At 25.6% G+C, this 22,939-nt stretch overlaps 1 protein-coding gene across 2 annotated transcripts in view; it reads right to left on the bottom strand.

Annotated features, from left to right (window-relative positions):
• Nucleotides 1-968: 968 nt before the first annotated feature.
• Nucleotides 969-22,939, bottom strand: part of LOC107438038 (uncharacterized) — a 48,910-nt gene continuing 26,939 nt past the window's right edge. For both annotated transcript variants that reach the window (XM_016050196.4, XM_016050197.4), the window contains exons 14-24: nucleotides 21,027-21,142; nucleotides 19,118-19,156; nucleotides 17,266-17,329; nucleotides 13,825-13,922; nucleotides 12,450-12,594; nucleotides 10,245-10,313; nucleotides 10,049-10,164; nucleotides 8,896-8,982; nucleotides 4,367-4,442; nucleotides 4,118-4,290; nucleotides 969-2,493 (exon numbers count right to left, since the gene is read on the bottom strand). In XM_016050196.4, the coding sequence (XP_015905682.3) occupies nucleotides 2,172-2,493; nucleotides 4,118-4,290; nucleotides 4,367-4,442; nucleotides 8,896-8,982; nucleotides 10,049-10,164; nucleotides 10,245-10,313; nucleotides 12,450-12,594; nucleotides 13,825-13,922; nucleotides 17,266-17,329; nucleotides 19,118-19,156; nucleotides 21,027-21,142 (1,305 nt within the window). In that variant the 3' untranslated portion in view covers nucleotides 969-2,171. The remainder of the gene's footprint in view (nucleotides 2,494-4,117; nucleotides 4,291-4,366; nucleotides 4,443-8,895; nucleotides 8,983-10,048; nucleotides 10,165-10,244; nucleotides 10,314-12,449; nucleotides 12,595-13,824; nucleotides 13,923-17,265; nucleotides 17,330-19,117; nucleotides 19,157-21,026; nucleotides 21,143-22,939) is intronic.

Here is a 22,939-nt window from a genome sequence, read left to right as displayed (position 1 = left end):
TTCAACCTCAAAAATTCTGTAGCGGAATTGGTTAAATCACCACAGTCTTCAAACTGAAATATTTTTATAAATTTTCTGCAGTTGATTTTTAGCTGGGTTAAAATGTGCATTATTAAAAATAATATAACTGAAGTAAAATAACATAAGTGAATTATCAGTATAATAAATTTGAAACCTGTAAAAAAATAGACTATATCTAAGGGATGCGCAACTAAAATATAGGCTTCTGCACAATGAAGATTCTGATATCACAATCGCTAATACAAATTGTAATAAGAGCACACAACTTTTCTCATAAAATAAACACAATAAAGTTTTTTTAAAAGAAAAAAATATCAACAAAATATGTATTCTATACAAATTAATACATTATTTACAAAAAAAATTACAATTACAAGAAACAATTATAGCGATAATATCAGAAATTTTTCTTTTTTAAGTACCAGTTATATAGGGCCTAAATCCAAAACATTGTTGACAGAGAAGTGCCTATAGCACATGGGTGATTTAAATTTAAATGTAGCAAAATAAAATGTAAGATGGTAAGGTTAAAAGGAATTTTATTTTCTGCAACAAATATATATAAAGAGATCTCTTAATAGTGCTGATTAACTGACAACATTTTACAATAATTATAAATGACAATACATAATTTTGAAAAGTGTAAAACAAAAGTTAAAGGAAGAAATTATATGAAGTTTGAAAACCATCCTTGCCATCCTAACCTTAAATCATACAATACTACTACTAAGAAAAATTGCTCTGAAAAACCATAAAAGTTGGGAGCTATGATATTGTCATTCTATTAAATGAAATGGGATAAAATCAGTTTCTTAACACAGCAAAAAAAAAAAAAAAAAAAAAAAAAATTAGTTTAAAATGTGACAAAAAGCATGGATAAAAACTCAGGAGGCAAAATTATTGTATCATATAATTTTGCCGCTTGAGTACTAATCCCTGCATCCTCAAGGAGAACCATTTTTAATAATTCATTAAGATATCTTGTAAAATTAGTTTTCTTATAATTATTTAAACAGAATTTTTATCATGATATCCTAAAAGTAAATAAGAATAATTTTAGTGATTATAACTATACAGCATAAAATTTTATAAATAATAAATACTCCAATGTAATTACACTTATAAACATTTTTAATGAAAACTCCATCAAAGCAGGCATTATTTTCAGCATAATATTGAAGAGATATAAAACAACATTATTTGAATTCAAGTAATGCATGCTTTTTAATGACTAAGTTACTTAGTTATATTTTTGAAATGCAATAACAGATAACTCTACAACTAACCATATGTGGAGCTTAGAAATGGGTGCAAGAGCTAGACCTTTCTTAAAATAAAAAAAACGTTGATTAAAAATATTATATCAGTTATTTCAAAATAATTGTTGTATAGTTATCAATTTTATTACTATTCCTGCAATATTAAATGACATACTTCAGCATACAAATTCCTAAATAAAACTAAAATATAAATGAAAATTTAAAAACAATACTCTATGGATTCCCCACTTAATTGCGATCTAGTTTTATTTTCAGAAAAAAATATTGTTCGTTTATCGATAAAACTTACATGAGGCTGTTCCTAGTGTATGGTCCAAAAACCTGGCCTCATTTAATAATGGAGAACACAAAATAACAGTTTTGAAAAGAATTAAAAGAAAAAAATGAACAGTTAAATTAAAAGAATGAACAGTGATGCTCATATTGCTAAAATAGATGGAAAAAAACAGTAACAAATTTTGTTTCAGAGCCTACTAGGCAGTAAAGAGAAAGTTCAAAACAACAATGGAACTCAAAAGAACAATGTTAATTAGACTTTAGAGTGGTTAAGTTAAAGAATTGGCAACTTATGTCAAAAAATAAATTGCCCTAAAGGAATCTTCAACAGAAAACCTCAACCTGCAGGAGGCTGTCGAACCATGTTCAGAAAAGTTTCAGCATGACAAACCAAATATGATGACCATGAAAAATGTTCTTGAATAAGAAAAATAATTTTGATTATTTGTACTGGCAGAACAATGAAGAGTGACAAATTCTATGATAAATAACTAAAGGATGTTTTTACGTAAATATCACTTTCACAAACATTTAACATGGGCTATTGATAGAAAATATCATTTTCACAATATTTAACATGGGCTAATCTGGCAATTATTCATTTTCTGTAGACATAACATTTAGTTCAACAGCATTTATTTCTCTATTTTCTGATAATGACCCTGGGCAATTATTTGTATAAAACTGTCTTGACTTTAATTCGTCATCAGTTTCAATAGGCTTAAAAAATGATTGAGTCACTGCATCAGTTTCTTCTACAACCTCAGTTTCATATGAATCCAGAATTTTATTTGCACAATATATAGTTTCAAGGGTATCATCAATGGCATCCTTGGAATATTTACAACTGGAAAATCCACAAGTACATAATATAGTTTGACATTTAGTTATCCAGAATTCTGGTCCATAGTCAAAACTAAAACAAAAAAAGTAAAAATTAGTATACATAATTAAAGTAACTGCTAAAATCACAATTATCCACTTTTTGTTTTGTTTATAAGACAAACAGTAACATGTAAGACTTTTTGTTTAATCTAACTTTAAACCCATGAGAGTACAATGCAGTTTTACTTTAAATGACCCAATTTCTGGTCCATGAAAATTTTTTTTCCTCAAAAAAATAGTGCACAAATTAATATGCATAATTAAAGTAAATGCCAAAAACAGTTTTCTAAGGGACTTTAAAATTGCAACAAAAAAAATTATTTTATTCCTTAAAAGGGTAACATGATTTACCAGATTATTTTCTACAACAGTAAAGTCTTGATTATTTGATTTCTGCTCTGTCTACAATCTGTTTATAGGACTAACAATAGCAAAATAAAGTTTTTGCATTTGTTAGAATATTTCGTTCAGCTGTGAATTTGTCTTATGTGGCTCTGCAATAATTTTTCAGTGTGAGATTTGATCACAAAATTTTTCTTTGTGGAATTTTGATTCGTAATTCACCTGCATGGAATTTAATTTCAAAATAATTTGCTGTCTTGCAATAAATAACAAAATAGTATAGATATAATTTATAAAATGACTTCTTTTATACCCGAGTAAAAGTGCTACATAATTTTTTATGATAAAAATTTCTAATCCAATTCCGTATGTACACTGAAAGTTGCACTTAAATGTCTTCTTTTTTCTCTCAACAAAGCAAAACCAATTTTTTTCCATCATTAACAAGGGAAATTGTGTATAGAGGAGAAACGTTCTCATAGATTTGCAACTATGACAGACAAATATATATTTCAAACTAAGTTTAGTCAAACACAGTTTGGAGGACCTTTGATTTCACAAGATTCCTGGTGCAACAAAGAATTGTTTAAAAAATTTTTGATTTATAATTAAACACGTAGATAATAAAGCTATTACAAGCATGTCAATCATCTGTTACTAGAAGCATAATATGAATTTAACATGAATTTTTTAATAAATTTCTTGACTACTATAAAGTTGAAGCTGTCACAAAAAAGTATATGACTGTTTATAAACTTTTAATTTCTTTTAAAATAGTTTATAAAAACTCTTTTTATTCCAAAATTTGTGCATAGAATTGCGAGGATCTTTATTGGTTCACAGTGACTCACACAAGTTAAAACATGGGACTGTAGCCTAGCAGTAGACAAATAAAAATCATGTAATTCCTTTTCCCTTTTTTTTTAAATATTATCAGCTGATACATTTATTTCTAAATAAAATTATCTGATAAATGCGCTAGCATACATTTAAAAATGGTAAGATAAATTTTTTATTTTTATTTTTTTTATTTAACACTGTTCAAAGTTTCAGCATACTCTTTTTTTTTATTATCAAAGCTGTAAGTTAAAATAATTTCAAATAAAAAAAAAAAAAATAGGTTGGGCAATTGATTTGTAGGTAACTACACCTGGCCCTGTTCTAGTTATAAACTAGTTCTACTGAAAGGTTTCTTACTTTAAAATAGAACAAAAAATAATGCATTGAAAAAGAAAGCATGTGAAAGGAAAAAGAAAATATCTAGTACTCCAATATGATAATTATTTATGTTTATTAAAGAAAAAAATTTATACCATAGTTCTTCAAAAGCAGGGATATCCCGCAAAGCATATAGTCCAATATGAGGGAAGTTTTGATCTTGGTGTTGCATGTAGACAGGCAGAGCTACTAAATTAGGCTCACAGCTGTGATTAAAAAATCTGGCAACATTTCCATAAAATCGACCATCAAGGCAGTAGTCGCCATTCTACAAAAATATAGGCATATTAAAATGAACAGAACTAACAAAATAAACATAATACTTATTACCCTTTAAATCTTACCTTACTGTTTAAATCAAAAATATAAGTATCTTCACGATCATAAACTTCATCCCCTCTAATTAACTCACCAACATATCTAAAAGAAAAAGCAGCAATTCAGTTTATTGAGCTGCTTAAAAATTCCAGAAACATTTTAACACTTTGTCGATTGCCAATTTTACCCATAAACAATATAATGATACAGTCGATTATTTTGCAATTGAATATGGAAGTAAAGCAAAGTATTTTAAATAAACTCCAATAAATTTCATTTATATTGAATGAAATGAAATAAACTTTGGAATATTCTATATTGTTGTGGGTTTCATCAAATTGAAATAAATAATGCAAGGGCAATGATAAATTAAATTGTCACTGGTCAACAATGAGTAAAAAATTATTGAAAAGTTTATTGGCTGTTCGGATCATAAACAGTAACAGATTTGCAAACATTCTCTCATGAAGCGATATCGTATGTTAGTGAAATCAATGATTAGCATTGAACACTTTTATTGAGCAGTGGTGGCTCAGGGGATAAAGCATTTGCCTCCTAATTAGGTGAACTTGGTTAAAAACCTAGTGACGGCTGGCTGATGCGAATCTGCACCAGACCACAGTGCTAATATAAAATATCCTCTGTAATAGATGGACCACAGGTTAGAAATCCCTTGCCATCAAAGTAACTGTAGAAGATTTTCTTTTTCATGTAATGCAAATGTGGGTTAGTTTCATCAAAAAGTGTTCCTCCAAGGCAAATATCTCTTAATACTTGATCCCCAAACATTTCAAATAAACTCCAATAAATTTCATTTATATTGAATGAAATGAAATAAACTTTGGAATATTCTATATTGTTGTGGGTTTCATCAAATTGAAATAAATAATGCAAGGGCAATGATAAATTAAATTGTCACTGGTCAACAATGAGTAAAAAATTATTGAAAAGTTTATTGGCTGTTCGGATCATAAACAGTAACAGATTTGCAAACATTCTCTCATGAAGCGATATCGTATGTTAGTGAAATCAATGATTAGCATTGAATACTTTTATTGAGCAGTGGTGGCTCAGGGGATAAAGCATTTGCCTCCTAATTAGGTGAACTTGGTTAAAAACCTAGTGACGGCTGGCTGATGCGAATCTGCAACAGACCACAGTGCTAATATAAAATATCCTCTGTAATAGATGGATCACAGGTTAGAAATCCCTTGCCATCAAAGTAACTGTAGAAGATTTTCTTTTTCATGTAATGCAAATGTGGGTTAGTTTCATCAAAAAGTGTTCCTCCAAGGCAAATATCTCTTAATACTTGATCCCCAAACATTTAAAATTACATGGCAACGGAGTTGAATATTGGTAATTGTATACTCAAAAATTGTGTCGGCTGTTTAATGACGGTTATAAAATAAAATTATATTATTTATTTTCTAGTTCACACCTGAATTGAGAAATTAAAAGAACAGGCAGTAATCATACTTATACAATTCAGGGGTGATTGTGAGCCCAAGTCAAAATTCCAGAAAATTTCTTGAGTAAAAAAAACACAAAAAACAGTTTAAATTGAAAAAAAATTTAAACAAGTTTTTTTTTCCTATATTTCTTAGTTTACTTAAAATATATTTAAAATTTTACACATACCTATACCATTTACACATAGCTATGATGACCTGGAGAAGTAATTAAAATTTACAAATATGTCTTTCTTTCTTGAGTTTATGATTATAACAACTATTTACTGATAAAAAATGAATATTAATCATGAATATAAGCTTAAAAAGTATCTCTCTGGCTCTCCCTTACAAACAAATAAAATAAACTGTGTTTTTAAGTTCCACCTCTGAAAATTTGATTTCCGGAAACTTCTGTGATAAATGATATTTTGAAACGTCTGGACCTTCGATCTCCGGAAACTTCCAGATCACTGTTAGCGAAAATTCCGGAAATCCGGATTTTTTCCGAAGCACAATCACCCCTGACAATTACAGCTTTAAATCACTTATCTATGCCTCCAACATATTTTCCAGTTTTTTTTTTAACCCTTATGTAAAAAAAATAATTGCTATCCAGAAATTTAGAAACACATCTGACAAGAGAGCATACTATAGTGTTTAGAGGAAATGAGTCTCTTCAGACCGATTGATATTGATTGAGGGGAGAAAAAAAGGAAAAATCCAAAATTCAAATCAATCAATTTTTTTTCCAATATTTAGCAAGAAAGATGAATTTAAAAGAATTTTCCCTGACTTCCTGACTACATTTTTTTAAGCACTGTTGAGTGTTTCCTTATTAATGCAGAAAAGAAAAGATAGCATATAATCAGTTTCTTAAAACTTTTTTAATAGGAAAAAAAATCCAGTTGTTTCACAAGTACACATGGTTCCTAAAAATATTATTAATTGCACAATTCTATTAAAATATTAATAATTCTCAAATTTTAGACAACTAATACTTCCATTTTGAAAAAAAAATTTTGCTTTATAATCATTACTATAAATTTGTGCATCAATTTACTTATATATATATCAATTAGAACATTTTTATGGTTAGTTATGAGAAAAATAAAAGAAAAACTCAAAAAATACTTATCACACATGGATACAATGTTGTAAAATGTATAAAAAAAACTTTAGGAATTCAAATAACATGTAAAGGTTAAAAAATCAAAAAACCAATTAAAAGATTCATTTTAGCTGGAAAGACCACTACTTTTTTTCCTATTAAGGTATCCGTACACGTTGAAAAAGTGAATTTTAGCCTAAAAAGACAATTTTTTTTATTCTATATTACGAATCTCCGTTTATTCTAGTTTTCAAAACAGTTTAAATTTTAACTGTGCGTCAATTAGAACAAAAGTTATGATTAAAACTATATTAGTTGATGACTAAAAAATGAAACAGGAAATAGCATTCCGAAACCGGAAGTGGGACAAAAACAGTTATATTTATCTTTATTTTGGGATAATTATCTTTCTTTGACTTAAATAATTATTATTTTAATGTTGCTAGAAATGAACCTCTCAATTTATCATTTATATTAGTAGCTTTAATGGCATTATTTGGAAATTTGTCCCTAAGGAGGTGTTCGTTGAATTGCAAACATTACAATTTGGTGTGTATTTGGCTGTTATTGAGTTTAATAAAGGTTTTCTGGGACTGAAAAGCATACTCGACATAGTTGGAGTCAGCCGTGGCAATAAAACTTTAAAAGGTTTTTCAGAACTTTATTTTGAGCGTGTGTATGAGTCTCAACGCCATTCATTAACTAATGTAAAAATTATCAGAAAAAAAATAGGGTTGCAAAAAAACAAAAAATTTGTAAAATTGAGAAAAAGAAAGGTATCACATACAAATCGGGAGAATTTTAGAAGTATTGAAGCATTCTTAAAATAATAGAAATGATATAATTTATACTTTAAATGCCTTTTTCTCAGAATGTAATTTCACGCAAAAATAGTAACTTTCAAAATTCATTATTAAAAAAGTTGTTGATATATTTCAATAAAAATTTGTATGTGTATTATGTATAATGTTTTCTAGTGCTTGTGCTACAATTGATTAAAAATACTTAATAGTTTTTTATTATTGGTCTAAAATGTGAAATACGACGTAAAAAATTTGACAAAAATCTCATAAAAAGTTTTCAATTCTCTATAAAAAATTTAATTTTCCAAATATTTTTATGATTGTAGTCAAATCACTAGACAAAATTCAGCTCTTTATTTTGATAATAACACTTTTTTGATACAATAATTTTGGTGAAGTATATCCTTTCACAAGTTTTATGAAAAAAACATCATTGTTTTCTTGTTATTTAGCTTTTAAAAACAAAATATAATATTAATGTCTAATTTCTCTTATTTAATATTAGTTTTTACATATAATAAATATAAAAACATAATTAAAGTGTTCTGAAACTTAATATTTTTAAAAAAATACTCCGAACGTGTTCGGATACCTTAAGGCAGATATCTTAGAAATTAATTTAGAGAAAGCGAGAGATATATGAATTTCTTCATTTTTTTAGAATAGTTTGAACTTTTAATGTAAGTAATAATTATTTTTTTTTATTGTTAAAGTCCTTTCTTGAGAAATGTGACCACTTAACAAAAAATAAGATTAGTAAATTTTAAACAAAAAACTTATTTAATCATTTAAAAGAATATATAGAATTAAAATTTACTAATTTATAAGAAATATCTTTATCTATTAATAAAGAAATATTTATAAAAATTTCTTGTTTTCACTATAAAATCAACTTTGTATAGTATCAAATTTCATTAAAAAAAATAATAATAACAGCCTCCTTACTCTTTTTATTGGTGGATATATTCAAAGAATTTAGGAATAGGAGTACAAGAAAAGCTTAAAAAACATTATTAGTTATACAGATTATTAAACAGTATGTACAACAGAGAAACAAACTTGTTCAAACAGTCTAATTCTAATATATTCCATGTAAAAAAAATTTTTTTTAATGATTAGCAAGGCATTTTAAATGGTAGAAGCAATTATAAACTTTAACAAACCCAGGACATCATAAAAATTGCACTTACTCACAAACAAATGCTCCTTTACTTAAATTCTTCAAAGAACGGACACCCCAACCTTGATTTAAAGTACGAAAAACTTGAAGAGGTGTTCTAAATTATATTAAAAAAACAATGTATTAATCAGCAAAATTTAATAATAAATAATAAAAATGTTTTAAAATTCTAGATAATTTGGTTAGACCAGTATTGAATAAATTACTTATTTTAAAGTCTCAGCATTATAAATAAATACAAAGAGTAGCGATTCAAAAATTCCAATAAAATTAGAAATATTGACTTTTAAAGTAATAATAATAACAACTGGAGAACTAAATGAAAATCAACACATAATATATCACCTGTACAACAAAACTCAGGGAAAATATTTATGCCCTGACTCATTTCTCTAACATGATCTAACCTGAATTGCTTTCATAATAATAATGTCAATATATATTTCATTTTTAATTTAGAGTTATACTTCAGACCAACTTCATTTAATATCAATTCAAGATTTGGTTTCAGAATCTAATATTTTTTTTAAATTAAATTTTGCAATTCAAACAATTTTGGCAGATTAATAGCATTATATTTTATTTATATCATTAGCTGGTTAAAAGGAAAAACTGTACTACACTTAACAAAATTAAAGATACAATAATAAGAAAATAAACATCTCTGGACTTAATAATAAAGCAATAGCTTTATGCAAGTCTCGATTTAGAGATATTTGGTGCTTAAAGACCCACAATTTATGCATTAGTTAAAAGTTCGAAATACAGTGCAAAGGTACACTTTTTGAACTTTCAAAAGAACCTCTATTAATAAGTTTATAATTACTATTCATTACAATATTAATTCGAGAAAACAATATGCTTATTTCACATTATTTTCAATTTATATAATTTTTTACTAACTAGAAACAAAATTTATTAGAATACAAAAATTCCCCTAAGCATTAATTTTTTTTAAATATTAGGAAAAAGTAAATCCGAACATTATTGGAAAAATAAAATCAAATGTACTTAATAACTAGCAGCTATCACGAATAGAACTATACAAATAAAATAAAAAGAATAAGGTTTCACCCTTTGTAAAATTCTCAAAATAAATAATGCAGTAAAATATTTTATCACAGTTATTTTAAAATTCTAACAGAAATAAAGTTTTAACAGACCTCAATCCTTTTTGAGCAACCCTATTGAGACATGAAATTGGGCAATGGCATAACTTATGACATTCAAATATTGTAGGAGGATCAGCTATATTAAAATCTGATACAAGACAACCATTCTGAAAAAAGAAATGTATTGCATTTTTAAATACATTTTATACTTAATTTATAAAAAATAAATTAATAAATGAATACTTACAGAGTCATACCAGCACTTAGGAGCACATGCACAATCACCTGTACCACAGTTGCTTTTACAAGGACACCACTAAAATGTAAAAGTTCAATTTTCTTTTAAATTAAAAGTACTTATGAAAAGTATATTAACAATAGGAATGGCGCAAAAAATATAATTTAACTTTGTTTATTACAGCTTAATTACTTTAATGTGAGATGAAAAGTAGTATTAAGTTGAAACATGATTAAACTAAAGTACTTCACGTATCTCACTATAGGATTTAAACAATAGGGTTTTAAAGTTAGGCCTAAATAAGTTTAAAGCAGAATAATTTTTATCAAAAATTAACAATAAAAACTATAGAATACAGTATTTTCCCATGTATAAGTCAAGTTTTTGAACTTTTAAATTGCATTGAAATTTGGCAGGAGTGACTAACACATTTTTAAAAACAAATTGTTTTTCAAAAATCTGACTCTTACTACAGGGATGAGAGTAGTCAGAAAGTAAAAAAGAGGAAATCCAAAAAACAAAAAAGAAAGAAAAGAAAAAAATATATATACATATATATATATAAACAAAAATTTGACAAAAAAGTGCGATTTTTAAACTTGTAAACCATGTGAATATAAATCCCGATATGAGACTTTTAAATCACGTAAATATGAAACTCCACATCGAATTTAAAATATGCGAAAATACAAATCATGATTTTTTAATTTTTTGATCACGATGCATAATTTTTAAATCGCGCGATATTACAACCACAAAAACGAATCACGATATTGGATTTTAAGCTCACGTGAATACGAATTGCTACATAGGGCTTTAAAAGCTCGTAAATACAAATCGCGATATTGATTTTTTAAATCTCGTAAGTAAGAATCGCACTGTACAATATTTAAATCGCCTGAATAAGAATCGCAACGTTCAACTTTTAAATCAGGTAAATACGAAAATCGAGATTTGATAATAAAATCGAGATTTTAAAAATGCATAAATACAAAACACGATATTGGATTTTTAAATGTCGTAAATAAGAATCATAATATACGATATTTAAATAGCGTAAATAAGAATCGCAATGTGCAACTTTTAAATCAGGTAAATACGAAAATCGATGATTGATATTAATTAAAATCGCGTGAATAAAAATCGAGATCTGAATTACGAAAATACGAGCTATCCAGCCGACGGATAAAAAATACGGAAAATCTTATTTTCTGTGCGTGAAATCGGAGAAAATAGCTAGAATAAGTAAAAATGCGGAAGGGTTAGCAGCTAGGGCGTAGATTGAATTTTCTGTTTATCTTTGAAAATCGTAAATAAACAAAATTATTTTACTTCAATGACTGAATTTAAAAAAAACGGGATATTTATTTAAAAAAACGAAACTTTTAGAGAATCGGAGTTTTTGATAAAAAGGCTGAAATTCGAGAGACAAAAAAAATCTCATCCCTGTATAAAGGTCAACCAGTTTTATCCCAAGGAAATGATTTTTAGAGAAACTTCAGAGGGAGGAAAAGGGACTTCAACAATTTCCCTCCGTGGAAAATTAAATTCCTCATAAAACATTTTAACTTGGGCAAAAAAAAAATTTCAGCGGAAATTAGCGGGAAAAATGGAAAAATCTGAAAAAAAGCGGAAATCCGCGAATCCGCGGAAGAATCTCATCCCTGTTACTACAAAAAATTAAAATGAACTATAAGATAAATACAACCATAATAGAAACATTTTAATACAATAAAAAAATTTATATAACAATAAATATAAATCTTGTATAATTGTGTAATTATTCCTTAGAAACCAACTTAAATTATAAATTGAGCTATGTACTCACAACTTAATAAAATAATGTTCTAAATATAATAAATAAACTTATAAATCCATAAAATATTGAAAAAAAATTTTGAAAGCAAATTTTAATGATAGAAAACTCGCAAACTTTTTTTCAAATATAATAGTATATATTATGAAGAATTAAATATAGTATTTTCAAGAATTTCTTTTAAAACTAACTAGTTTACAACAAATCTAATTTTTTTTTGTTTGTTAATTACAGACAACTCTGTATTGTTTGCTTTTAAGAAACATATGAGAGTAACAAACATTTTAATTTTAAAATTTATAGGAAAATATGAAGCAGTTTACACATTTTAAATCATATTTTTACGTGTTATGTAATTATTTAGTTTTATGATAATAATTAATTTAGACAAAACATACTTTCATGCTATCAATAGTCGTGACAATACTTATATCTGATGACTGGCAGTTTTTAACTACATAGCGGAAGTTCAGCACAAACTCTTCACTGTCAATTTCATTTACAACTTGGATTGCATACTTTTCTAAGCCTAGAGAGATATCTCTGCAAATATATAAGAACAAATAAGCCTTTGCAAAATCTTTGGCAAACCCTAAGTATAAAATGATTAACTCTTCAGTTTAATAAAAAATACATAATATACAAAATAAATAGTCTATTTAATGGACTCAGGTGCCTTAAAAATGAAATTCAGCCAATTTTAATAGCTATGTTAAAAGTGCGTTCTTTAAAGAAAAAAAAGCTAATGCAATTAGTAAGATTAGAATAACAAAGCTGTGCACACAAAAATTTTCAGTTAAGTGTTAATTTTAGATTTACATTTCTGTAAACTGTACAAGACAAAAAAATATATCCTAGATTCTTGATTCAGATTTAAACAAACATTCAATAAAATGTTCTTTTACAAAAGAAATTAAGAATTAACTTTTTTTAATAATAAAATACACACATCTGATGTTCAAAAAGGCTGAAAATAATATTCATAAAATCTAGAAAAAAACAGGAAAATAAAAGTAATAATAACATAATTTAAATTACAAATAAGTTCCCTAAATAATCATTATTAATTGTGAAATAAAAAATCTTACTTTTACAATAATATTATCTATCATGAACAAATTTTACTGATTAATGTTTAGACAAATACTAAATTGCCTACAGCAACGTAAAAAATATTTAATACAAATATTGCTTACACAAATAATATATAAAGTCTGCTAAAAAAAAAAAAAATTGAAAGTACATAACAAACTAAAATAAAACTGTAAACATGAGTTTCAAAAGAGATTAATTAAAAAAATTTAAAACTTACAAGATAAAAAAAACATAAGAATTATTATTATTTTTAAAATACAAAGATTTACATCTGATATTTAAAAAAAGCTGTAAATAATATTTATAAGACTTAGAAACAAATTGAAAATAAAAGTAATAATTACACAATTTCAATAACAATTTACTCAAATAATCATAATTATTTGTGCAATAAAAATAATTCCTTCTTTAAATATAACATTAGCATGAATAAAATTTATTGATTCATGTTTTGCACAAATACCAGATTGCTAAAAGCTATGCAAAAATATATTTAATGTCAATATTGTTGACATAAATAATAAGCAAAGTATGATAAAATAGACAAACTGAAAATACATGATAAACTAAAATAAAAAATGCAAATGAATTTTAAAGAGATTAATTCACACAAATTTAAAACTTACATGACAAATAAACCAATATATTACAAATTCTTTTAATACAATATAAATATACCTGAAGACTACATGTTCTAAAGGAGCTCGTTTTTTCTTAGATACAAGAGATTGATACTTTTTAATAATTCTATAGCTTTTAGTTCCAACATCACAACACTAAAAAAAAAAAAAAAAATTAAGTATCTATTATTACAAGATATCTAAAATAAGATTTAAAAAATGTAAATATGAAACTAACTACTAAAGATATAATTAATAGAATTCCATGGTTCATGGAAAAAAACTTACAATAAAATTAATAAAATTCTAAGTTAACAAATTAATATAAATCATAGAATTTTCTATTAGTCAAAACTTAATCAGTAGGTTTTAACACATTTAAAAAAAATACAGATAGAGCTGAAAAAAATAAAAATTGGCAGGCAGTTATTTAATTTAATCATCAAAGTAAGTGATACAATGAAACAAATTAACCAAAGCAACAGCCAAATAAAAAATAATTAACTACAGTACAGAACCCGTTATCCGGAAATCAGAAAACCGGAAAACCAAAAAACCGGAACGAAATTCGATACATTTTCCCGCCATTTCAAAAAAAAAAAATATTTTTTTCTCATAAGATTTTAGGATTTTTATTTCTTGTTTAAAAGATGTTTACCTTACCATCATTTTGGAAATAATCATTAGTGTATTAGTCCATTGTTTTTTCTTCTTTTAAAGATTATTTCCAAAAAAAATTTTTTTTTAGTTGGGTTTAACAATAAAAAAAACGGCTTTTTGTAGCGATTCAGAAAACCGGAAAAATCAGTTATCCGGAATAGCAATGGTATCGTTCCGGATAATCGGTTCCCTACTGTATCATGTTTACAAATTTATGTCATTTTTTGTGAGCAATTATTAATGAATTTATAAAGTATAATTGAATGAATATTTGTTAATATTAACTAAGTGACTGCTAATAACAAGGTTCAGATAAAATTATCAGACTTTTTTGGTACAGTAATTCAGTAAATAAAAGGCATATAGCAGGTACAGCAACTAAAATTATAATTAAAAATATTTTTAGTTACAATTAATAATCAAAGAATAACTAAAAATAAATATTAAGTATATGATAGTATAATTATGAAAAGCCATGAAGAGCTAAAAGGCAAGAAATAATTTGGTTGATATACAATCTATTGAATTTAATTATAGAATAGAACATAGTATTAGATCACAATGGTCAATAATGAACAATAAATATCATCTGAACAAAACATATAATTAAACAACAATGTATGTAACGATAAAACAATAAGCCCATTTATCATCATTGCATAGCTGCCAACTCTTCCGGTTTTTCCGGAAGATTTTATTTTCATATGTAAAGTGGTAGCGAAACTTGTGTTATTCCTTTTAACTTTTTGAATTATAATAATAATTATAAATGACTATGATCACCACTACACAAAAATAATTACAACAAATTTATAATCGCATAATAATCTTAACAATAGCGAATTTCAAGCTGGTTAAAACATAAAATTAATTTTGAGTAAGATTTTGTTTAGGTAAATTTAGTTTTGAGTAAGATTTTGTTTAGGTAAATTTAGTTTTGAGCAAGATTTTGTTTAGGTGATTGTTTTACCACCACTTGGAGAACCCATTCTCGAAAAGGGTGAAAGTTGGCAGGGATGTCATTGTACAAGAATAAAAAGGTGGAACATTTGTGGTACATTCACACAAACATTAAAATATAAAGAGAAACATAATTCCCTAAAATAAATCAATAATTAATAATCTTTCTAATTTATAATTACTTTCTAATTTAACTTGTGTTATTCCTTTTAACTTTTTGAATTACAATAATAATTATAAATGACTATGATCACCACTACATAAAAATAATTACAACAAATTTATAATAGCATAATAATCTTAACGATAGCGAATTTCAACCTGGTCAAAACATAAAATTAATTTTGAGTAAGATTTTGTTTAGGTAAATTTAGTTTTGAGTAAGATTTTGTTTAGGTAATTGTTTTACTACCACTTGGAAAACCCATTCTCGAAAAGGGTGAAAGTTGGCAGGGATGTCATTGTACAATTTTTTTAAATTCAGATTTTAATTTAGTCTTTAAGGTACTCAAAACACAAGATATAGAATAAAAAAACAATTTTTTGAATAATAGCAGCAGATAAAAGTAGCAGATAATCCAAGAGGACATTCAAAGAGCTTAAATTGAACATACATAAGGCAAAAAATGTTTATAGAAGGAGAATGCATATTAAAATGCAAGAATAACAGCATAAAACTTGATAGAAATAAATTATCCAAATAAAATAAATAAACTAAGTAGTAATCAAATTAAATTTAAACTGATTATTCAAATAAATAATCAAGATTATATGGAATAAATAAATAAAGTGCATAAATCATTTACACACAATTAATTAAAAAAAAACAGCCTAAAGGAATTAGTAATGAAATTAATGCCAATTATTTTAATCTTATTAAAACAGTTACAAAATTAAACTTTTAATAATACAACATAAATGCTGAAATTTAAAATGAAAGAAACATTGCAATGTATAATGCATAGTTGCCAACATGGATAGAAAAAAATCCAGTAGATTTTAGGAAATAATATAAATTTCATATTTGTTGCATGATGTACTAAATATTTTGCAGATAGGGAATTTTAAAAATTTTTATAGCAATATTTTCCAGTTATGATTGACATTAAAGGAACTTTCCTTCGTTACAATACTAACCTATGTTTTACTCGCCCAAAGAGTTATACCGAACATTTTTACACAATATTAGGAACAATAAGTGACTAAAGTTATAAAATATATTAAAATACACTATTTAATTTGATACATAGTTGCCAACTTGGATAGAAAAAAAATCCAGTAGATTTTAGGAAATAATATAAATTTCATGATAATTGATGCATGATGTACTAAATATTTTACACAAAGAGAATCTTAAGGATTATTATAGTCATCAAAATAGCAAAACTGTGATATTTTCCAGTCACGATTGACATTAAATGAGTTTGAAATGTTATGCTTTATATTTAATCATAATTTTGAGCAGTAATAGGCATTTAATTCATCAAAGATAGTTAAAAGATTTGTTAATTAATTGAAAAAGGGAGTTCTGAGTAAAAGTAAACGGAAAATTTTAGAAAAAAAAAGTTTTAAACAAATTTCTATAAATGAGGCTCGCTTCATTATGTATTAGTAATACTTATTTAAATATTCAAGCTAGCGATAATCTATGGAAAACCTCTATTTAAATGGGGATTTTTTTTAAGAAAACTTACTCAATTCTAGAGAATTTTCTAAAATATACAAAAACCAGGAGAATTTTTAATAAACCAGTAGACCAGAAAAAACTGACAAAATCCAGTAGCCTACTAGAAAATTCAGTAGAGTTGGCAGCTATGATAATAGACACAGGAATCAAAAAATACACTTAGGGAGCATACATACAAGGAAAATTATTTACCATTGATGGTGTTTCTCCATCTTCATTTTTTCTATCTGTAGGAGCTCCTCTTTCCAGTAAGAGCCTTTAAAAGAAATATATTTAAACAATAAATAAAAATAGTTCTTTAAAAAGCACATAAAATATTATTTTAAATAACAAAATGTTAATAATATCCAAAACACATAAGTCAGAAAGACTCACATAAGATGCAGAAGATTTATTTCTTTTTTTAGGATATAAGCATATTGGAATTACCTCAATCAATTATTTAAAAAAAAATAATAATAATAGTTGCATCTTTTTAAAGCAGATTTGAAACACATCTTTGTCACCCATTTCTCAAACATCTTATCTTTATATTAACGTAGTACCATATATTTTTGAAACTAAGCCTTCTCGTTTTAGTGGGAAATTTATCTAAAATTCAAAACTTCCATATAAGCCAAAGTAAAAGAAAAGAGATGCTACACCTGGAAATAAAATGTACCCCTTCTCTTGAAGCAATGGTAGACCTAGTAACAATTGCACTGGGTGCAAATGAAGCATGGATTTTCAAAATTCATAATTAGAAGATCAAAAAAATAGTATTTTTTTTCTTCAAATTATCCATTTTATGTGTTTCTTTTTTAACTTTTATATTTAGGGCATACAGTTTTTAACCTTTATTTTAGATTTTTAGGCCTTGTATGTAGGTTTCTCAATATTTACCGATTCTCACTAATGCTCAATAGAAGGAGAAATATTTAGAAGATCAAAAAAATAGTATTTTTTTTTCTTCAAATTATCCATTTTATGTGTTTCTTTTTTAACTTTTATATTTAGGGCATACAGTTTTTAACCTTTATTTTAGATTTTTAGGCCTTGTATGTAGGTTTCTCAATATTTACCGATTCTCACTAATGCTCAATAGAAGGAGAAATATTTAGAAGATCAAAAAAATAGTATTTTTTTTTCTTCAAATTATCCATTTTATGTGTTTCTTTTTTAACTTTTATATTTAGGGCATACAGTTTTTAACCTTTATTTTAGATTTTTAGGCCTTGTATGTAGGATTCTCGATATTTACCAATTCTCACTAATGCTCAATAGAAGGAGAAATATTTTGAGTATTTTTGTTGGCGATGTCGTCCTGGAATTTTCCAAAGTTCGCAGTATAAGCTGACTCCCCATTTTCGCTTTCAAAACTTTTCTACGGATACTTTGCTTATACAAGAAATATACCATAATTATTTTTAAAAAAATAGTATAAGCCTTTTTCCAGAGCAAATTTTGAAAATAATTTAATTTTTATCTGTAATTTACAATATCTATATATAATAATCATTGTATGTTCATCTAATTCCTTATGCCTATGATGAAAATTAACAAAAATTTCATACATACGGAATGTATTGATGCAAGAATTTGAAAATTAAAATAAATATTTACCGCTTATATTTATATATATTACAATCAGCTTATTTATTTTCACTTAAATGAGAAACATATAAGTACAAAGTTTATGGTTAACTGGCAGTTTTTACCTGTAGTTCAAAAACAAAATGGCAATCTTAGCATTTAATTTTTAAATTAAAATTTTTTGGAGATACTAAGTAAGAATATATCTTTCTAAAAAAAAAAAGAATCTAAATCAATAAATTTAAAAATAAGAATCAAAAAAGAAAAAATGCTTTAAAATGGTTAAGGTAAACTTCTAACCCAGATAAAGTTTAATGTATATAAGTCTGAAAAATTATAAATTTATATTAATTATTTACATTTAACATTGAAATACAGAAACATCACCAAAAAGGTAAATAAAAATTATGTATCATTTTAAACATAAAAAATAAATTTTAATTACACATTAAACATAAGTGAAACATCTTACCTGACACATGAATAGTGACCCTTTCGTGCTGCAATGTGACTGAAATTAGAAAAATTATGTAATTAATTTAATAAATATTTGTAGAAAAATTTAAATAATCTATATTCAATAATAAATTCCATTGGAAAAAGTAGTAAATAATGCAAAGCAAGGTGACTTTGGTAAGAAATTAAATTATATCATTGCAAAATCTACTGGAGCGAAAACAAAACAAGTAAATTCCTATTAAAAATTACTTAGCTTTGCTATAGAAACTAACACCATGAGGATCTGGTATCTGGCAACAGTAATTTTGCTATTGTTTATATTTTATGGTAATATACATGGCCCACTAACCAGAGTTAGCTGCTTTAAACCAATGTCGTTTAAACCACGATTTTTGGAAAGTAGCTTTTTTCTTTTCCTATTTTTTTTTTTTTTAAAAAAAGCGTTAAATAACTTAATTTTTATATTAATCAAATAAATACTCTCAGTTTAAATATATCTACATAAAAAAATTTCCTACTTCTATAAGATCTCCTATATAACAAACTTTCCTGTTAAGATGTTTATAATCTTAATTGCTAACATGAGTCTGTGTTACTTAAATAAATATAAGTGATTTATAATTTTTTAATGTTTACGTATTATTGCCCTGCTGCACAAATATATTTATAAAAAAATTTATGTGAGTAAATTTCAAGTTAGTTCAAATCAAGATGTCACTAAAAGTTCTAAAAATAATACAAGCCATCACCAACTTCGTGTTCTGATAGTTTTCAAAATTATTTAAAAAATGCAATCATAGAATAAGTTAACATCAAAAGTTCTCTGTTTCATAATCTTGTTAAATAATGCATTAGGCTTGATTAGATCAAAAGTGTAAATGGAAATGAGGTGCTATTCTGAATTTTATATTTAAGTTACCTTTAGAAATTTTTGTTTTTGGTCATCAGTGTAAATAAATTTTTAATTTATGTATTTAATATGTATATTATTTTACATAATGCTGTATTATTAGAAAACATTGTCTTAGTTAAGGCTTATTCATAAAATTAGTTTATTCATTATTTATGATTAAATTATTAGCATTAAAGCTTATCTTTATTTCATCATATTATAGTATTTATGTATGCATTATATTTTGTTATCATCATTTCATTAATTTCAAACATTTTTATAGGAAAAATATATTATCTCACATTTTTCATGCTGTTCTTGGTTAAAAGTTAAAATTTATATTAACTCAATTGAAAAAAGAAGACAGACATGATTATTTAAGTAAATTATTAATGCAAATGTTATAAATTGAGTAATGTTAATTACTTATATTAATTAATGAGAAGTATGACCTTTTCCTACATACTGGAAACAAAGAGGAACCTATTCCTTTACAAACATAACTAATATACTATTTCAACATTAACTTTCTATTTGTGTGCTAAATATCATTTTAAAGTAATGTTAAAGCATGATTAAAATCACCAGTTATACTTTTTTTTATCAAGTCAGCAGGTTGTTTATTGAAGAAAATTGGATATTTTAAAGGTTTATTAATATTAATTAATAGTTAAAAAAGTTTTCATGATAATACTTTATAATAGCTTAATTACTTTAATTTAAAATGTAAAATATTATTTAATCCTTTGATTTAAATAAACAAAAACAATAATAATAATTATAAAAAAACTGGATTTTGGAAGAGGTTGAGTTTTTTTCCCCAAACCTGCCACTAATTTTTTATTTCATCATTAGGCTGAATGGTACGGTTAATGCCAAGGATTATTTTCATTACATATTTGGTTAAAGAAAATATACTTCGTATTTTCAATCCCTTTAAAATTGACATTTGACATTACATAAATTTGTGTAGCAAATGAGAGAAAAATAACTTTAAAAAATAAAAGCAGTAGCTCAGAAAAATACTCACAGAGCTGTGTCACCTCTTCTGTTGACAAAACTTAAGCTACAGCCATTATCAAGTAAAACATTAAGTATTTCACTTTCTCCAGAACAAGCAGCCCAGTGAGATGCAATATTCAATTCCTAAAATTATATTAACAGAAATATTATTGTTATAAAATAAATAATGTGAAAAATAATCATAAAAAAATTACTTTTAAAAATAATAAGGAAATGGAAGATTCAAGTTTATTAATTACAAAATTTTCACACATAAACAATTAAAAATAAGCTATTTAATAACACCTGAATAATTAAACCTTCGAATTTATATATTTTTTGCCTTCTTTATATCAAAAATCATAATATTTAGTATTCTAACTTCTTCAATATGGAATCAGGGATATCAGATAAATTTAATACCATTAAAATCATAAAGGATTATTCCGAATGTAATTTTTTTTCAGATGCAATTTAAAAATTGAAAAGCTTGAACTGATGACAAGAAAAATTAATGATCCTAGTACCACTGTTTAAGATATGATGAATAATCTAAACCAGTTTTATAGTCTAATAATGGATAAAAACACATTAAAGTTGAAATTGTGTATGATCATTTTATAAAACACTAATATTTTTCAGAGATTAGCGTGATTTTCACTTAGAATTGCTGATTATCTTACAGAATATTTTCAAATTCCCTGATAATTTCAGGTTTTCCCTGTTTCCAGACAGGGTGGTTACCCTGATAAAATGAAAAATGTTGAGTATAAAATAAATAATAAATCATATTTTGATAGTGATAAATGATTTTGATAGTGATAAATGATTTTGATCAGTGATAAATAATTTGTAATAAGCAATGAAATTCTTTCTACTTTCTAGAAACTTTTCTCCTTATTTGCATAATGAAATAATAATAATAATAATAGACCTATAAGGAAATGCAACATATTTACTCCTTATTAATTTTTTTTTTACATTTTATTTTTCCTTAATTCTTTTATAAAATATTTGCTTTTTAAGATATGTTTAAAAAACTACACTAAATAATGTGAAAAATGCATCATACTTTTGAAATCTACCAACTATTAACTGCGGAAAAAATATTTTCATGGTGATGAGTAATATAAACAACAATAATAATAATAATAATTTTACATTAAGTTAATTTGTGAAATTAGAATACAATTACAGTAGAGTGCCGATTATCCGAACTGCTCGGGACCGAACGTGGTTCGGATAATGAAATGTTCGGATAATTGGAAAGTTGTTTAAAATCTAGTTTAAATGATTATTATTTATGCGCCAACCTCCCTTCACACTTTTTCTAGGCTTAGGACTGGCAGTACTATCTAAAATAGCTCTGGCGAGTTTAAAACTTTTTTTTTTCAATTTTTAAATATATTTTTTTAAACTTTTTTTTTCAATTTGAATCATTTTTATCATATTTCGGCTTTTTTATAATTTTTTTTGTCAATTACTGATTTTACCACATTTTTCTTTATTTTCCATTGCAAAAGATATCCAGCAAAGACTTTTGTTTCAAAGAACATGCTCTTTTTTGCGCAGCCATATCCCTTATTCTTTTTTAAAAAAATCAACTGAACTGGATCAACATCATTTTGACGTTCTAGGCAATTCATTGCAATATCTAATGAATTGCATCCTTCTTATGAGAAGGTCCACTATCTTGAACTTGATCACGTACTTCTTCCTCTTAATCTGAGGAGTTCCGATTTTCATTCAAAATTTCAGAAACAATTTCATGATCATTTAAAATTTGAAATCCTGAGTCGTTTTCAGTGTCTCGACACCAGTCTTCTATTTCGCCTGCTGTATAACCTGGCATATTTTCACCCGAAAGATCTACCTATTCACACACTGCAGTTTCATTTGTTTTTCTGATAAGAATTTTATTCCAAGATTTAAGATTCCAAG

The sequence above is a fragment of the Parasteatoda tepidariorum genome, chromosome 10 (genome assembly GCF_982258835.1).
Source record: "Parasteatoda tepidariorum strain Cologne lab strain chromosome 10, Ptep-v5.0, whole genome shotgun sequence".
Classification (NCBI taxonomy): domain Eukaryota; kingdom Metazoa; phylum Arthropoda; class Arachnida; order Araneae; family Theridiidae; genus Parasteatoda; species Parasteatoda tepidariorum.
The sequence above is the reverse complement of the archived record's forward strand: the minus strand, read 5'-3'. Positions and strand labels throughout refer to the sequence as shown.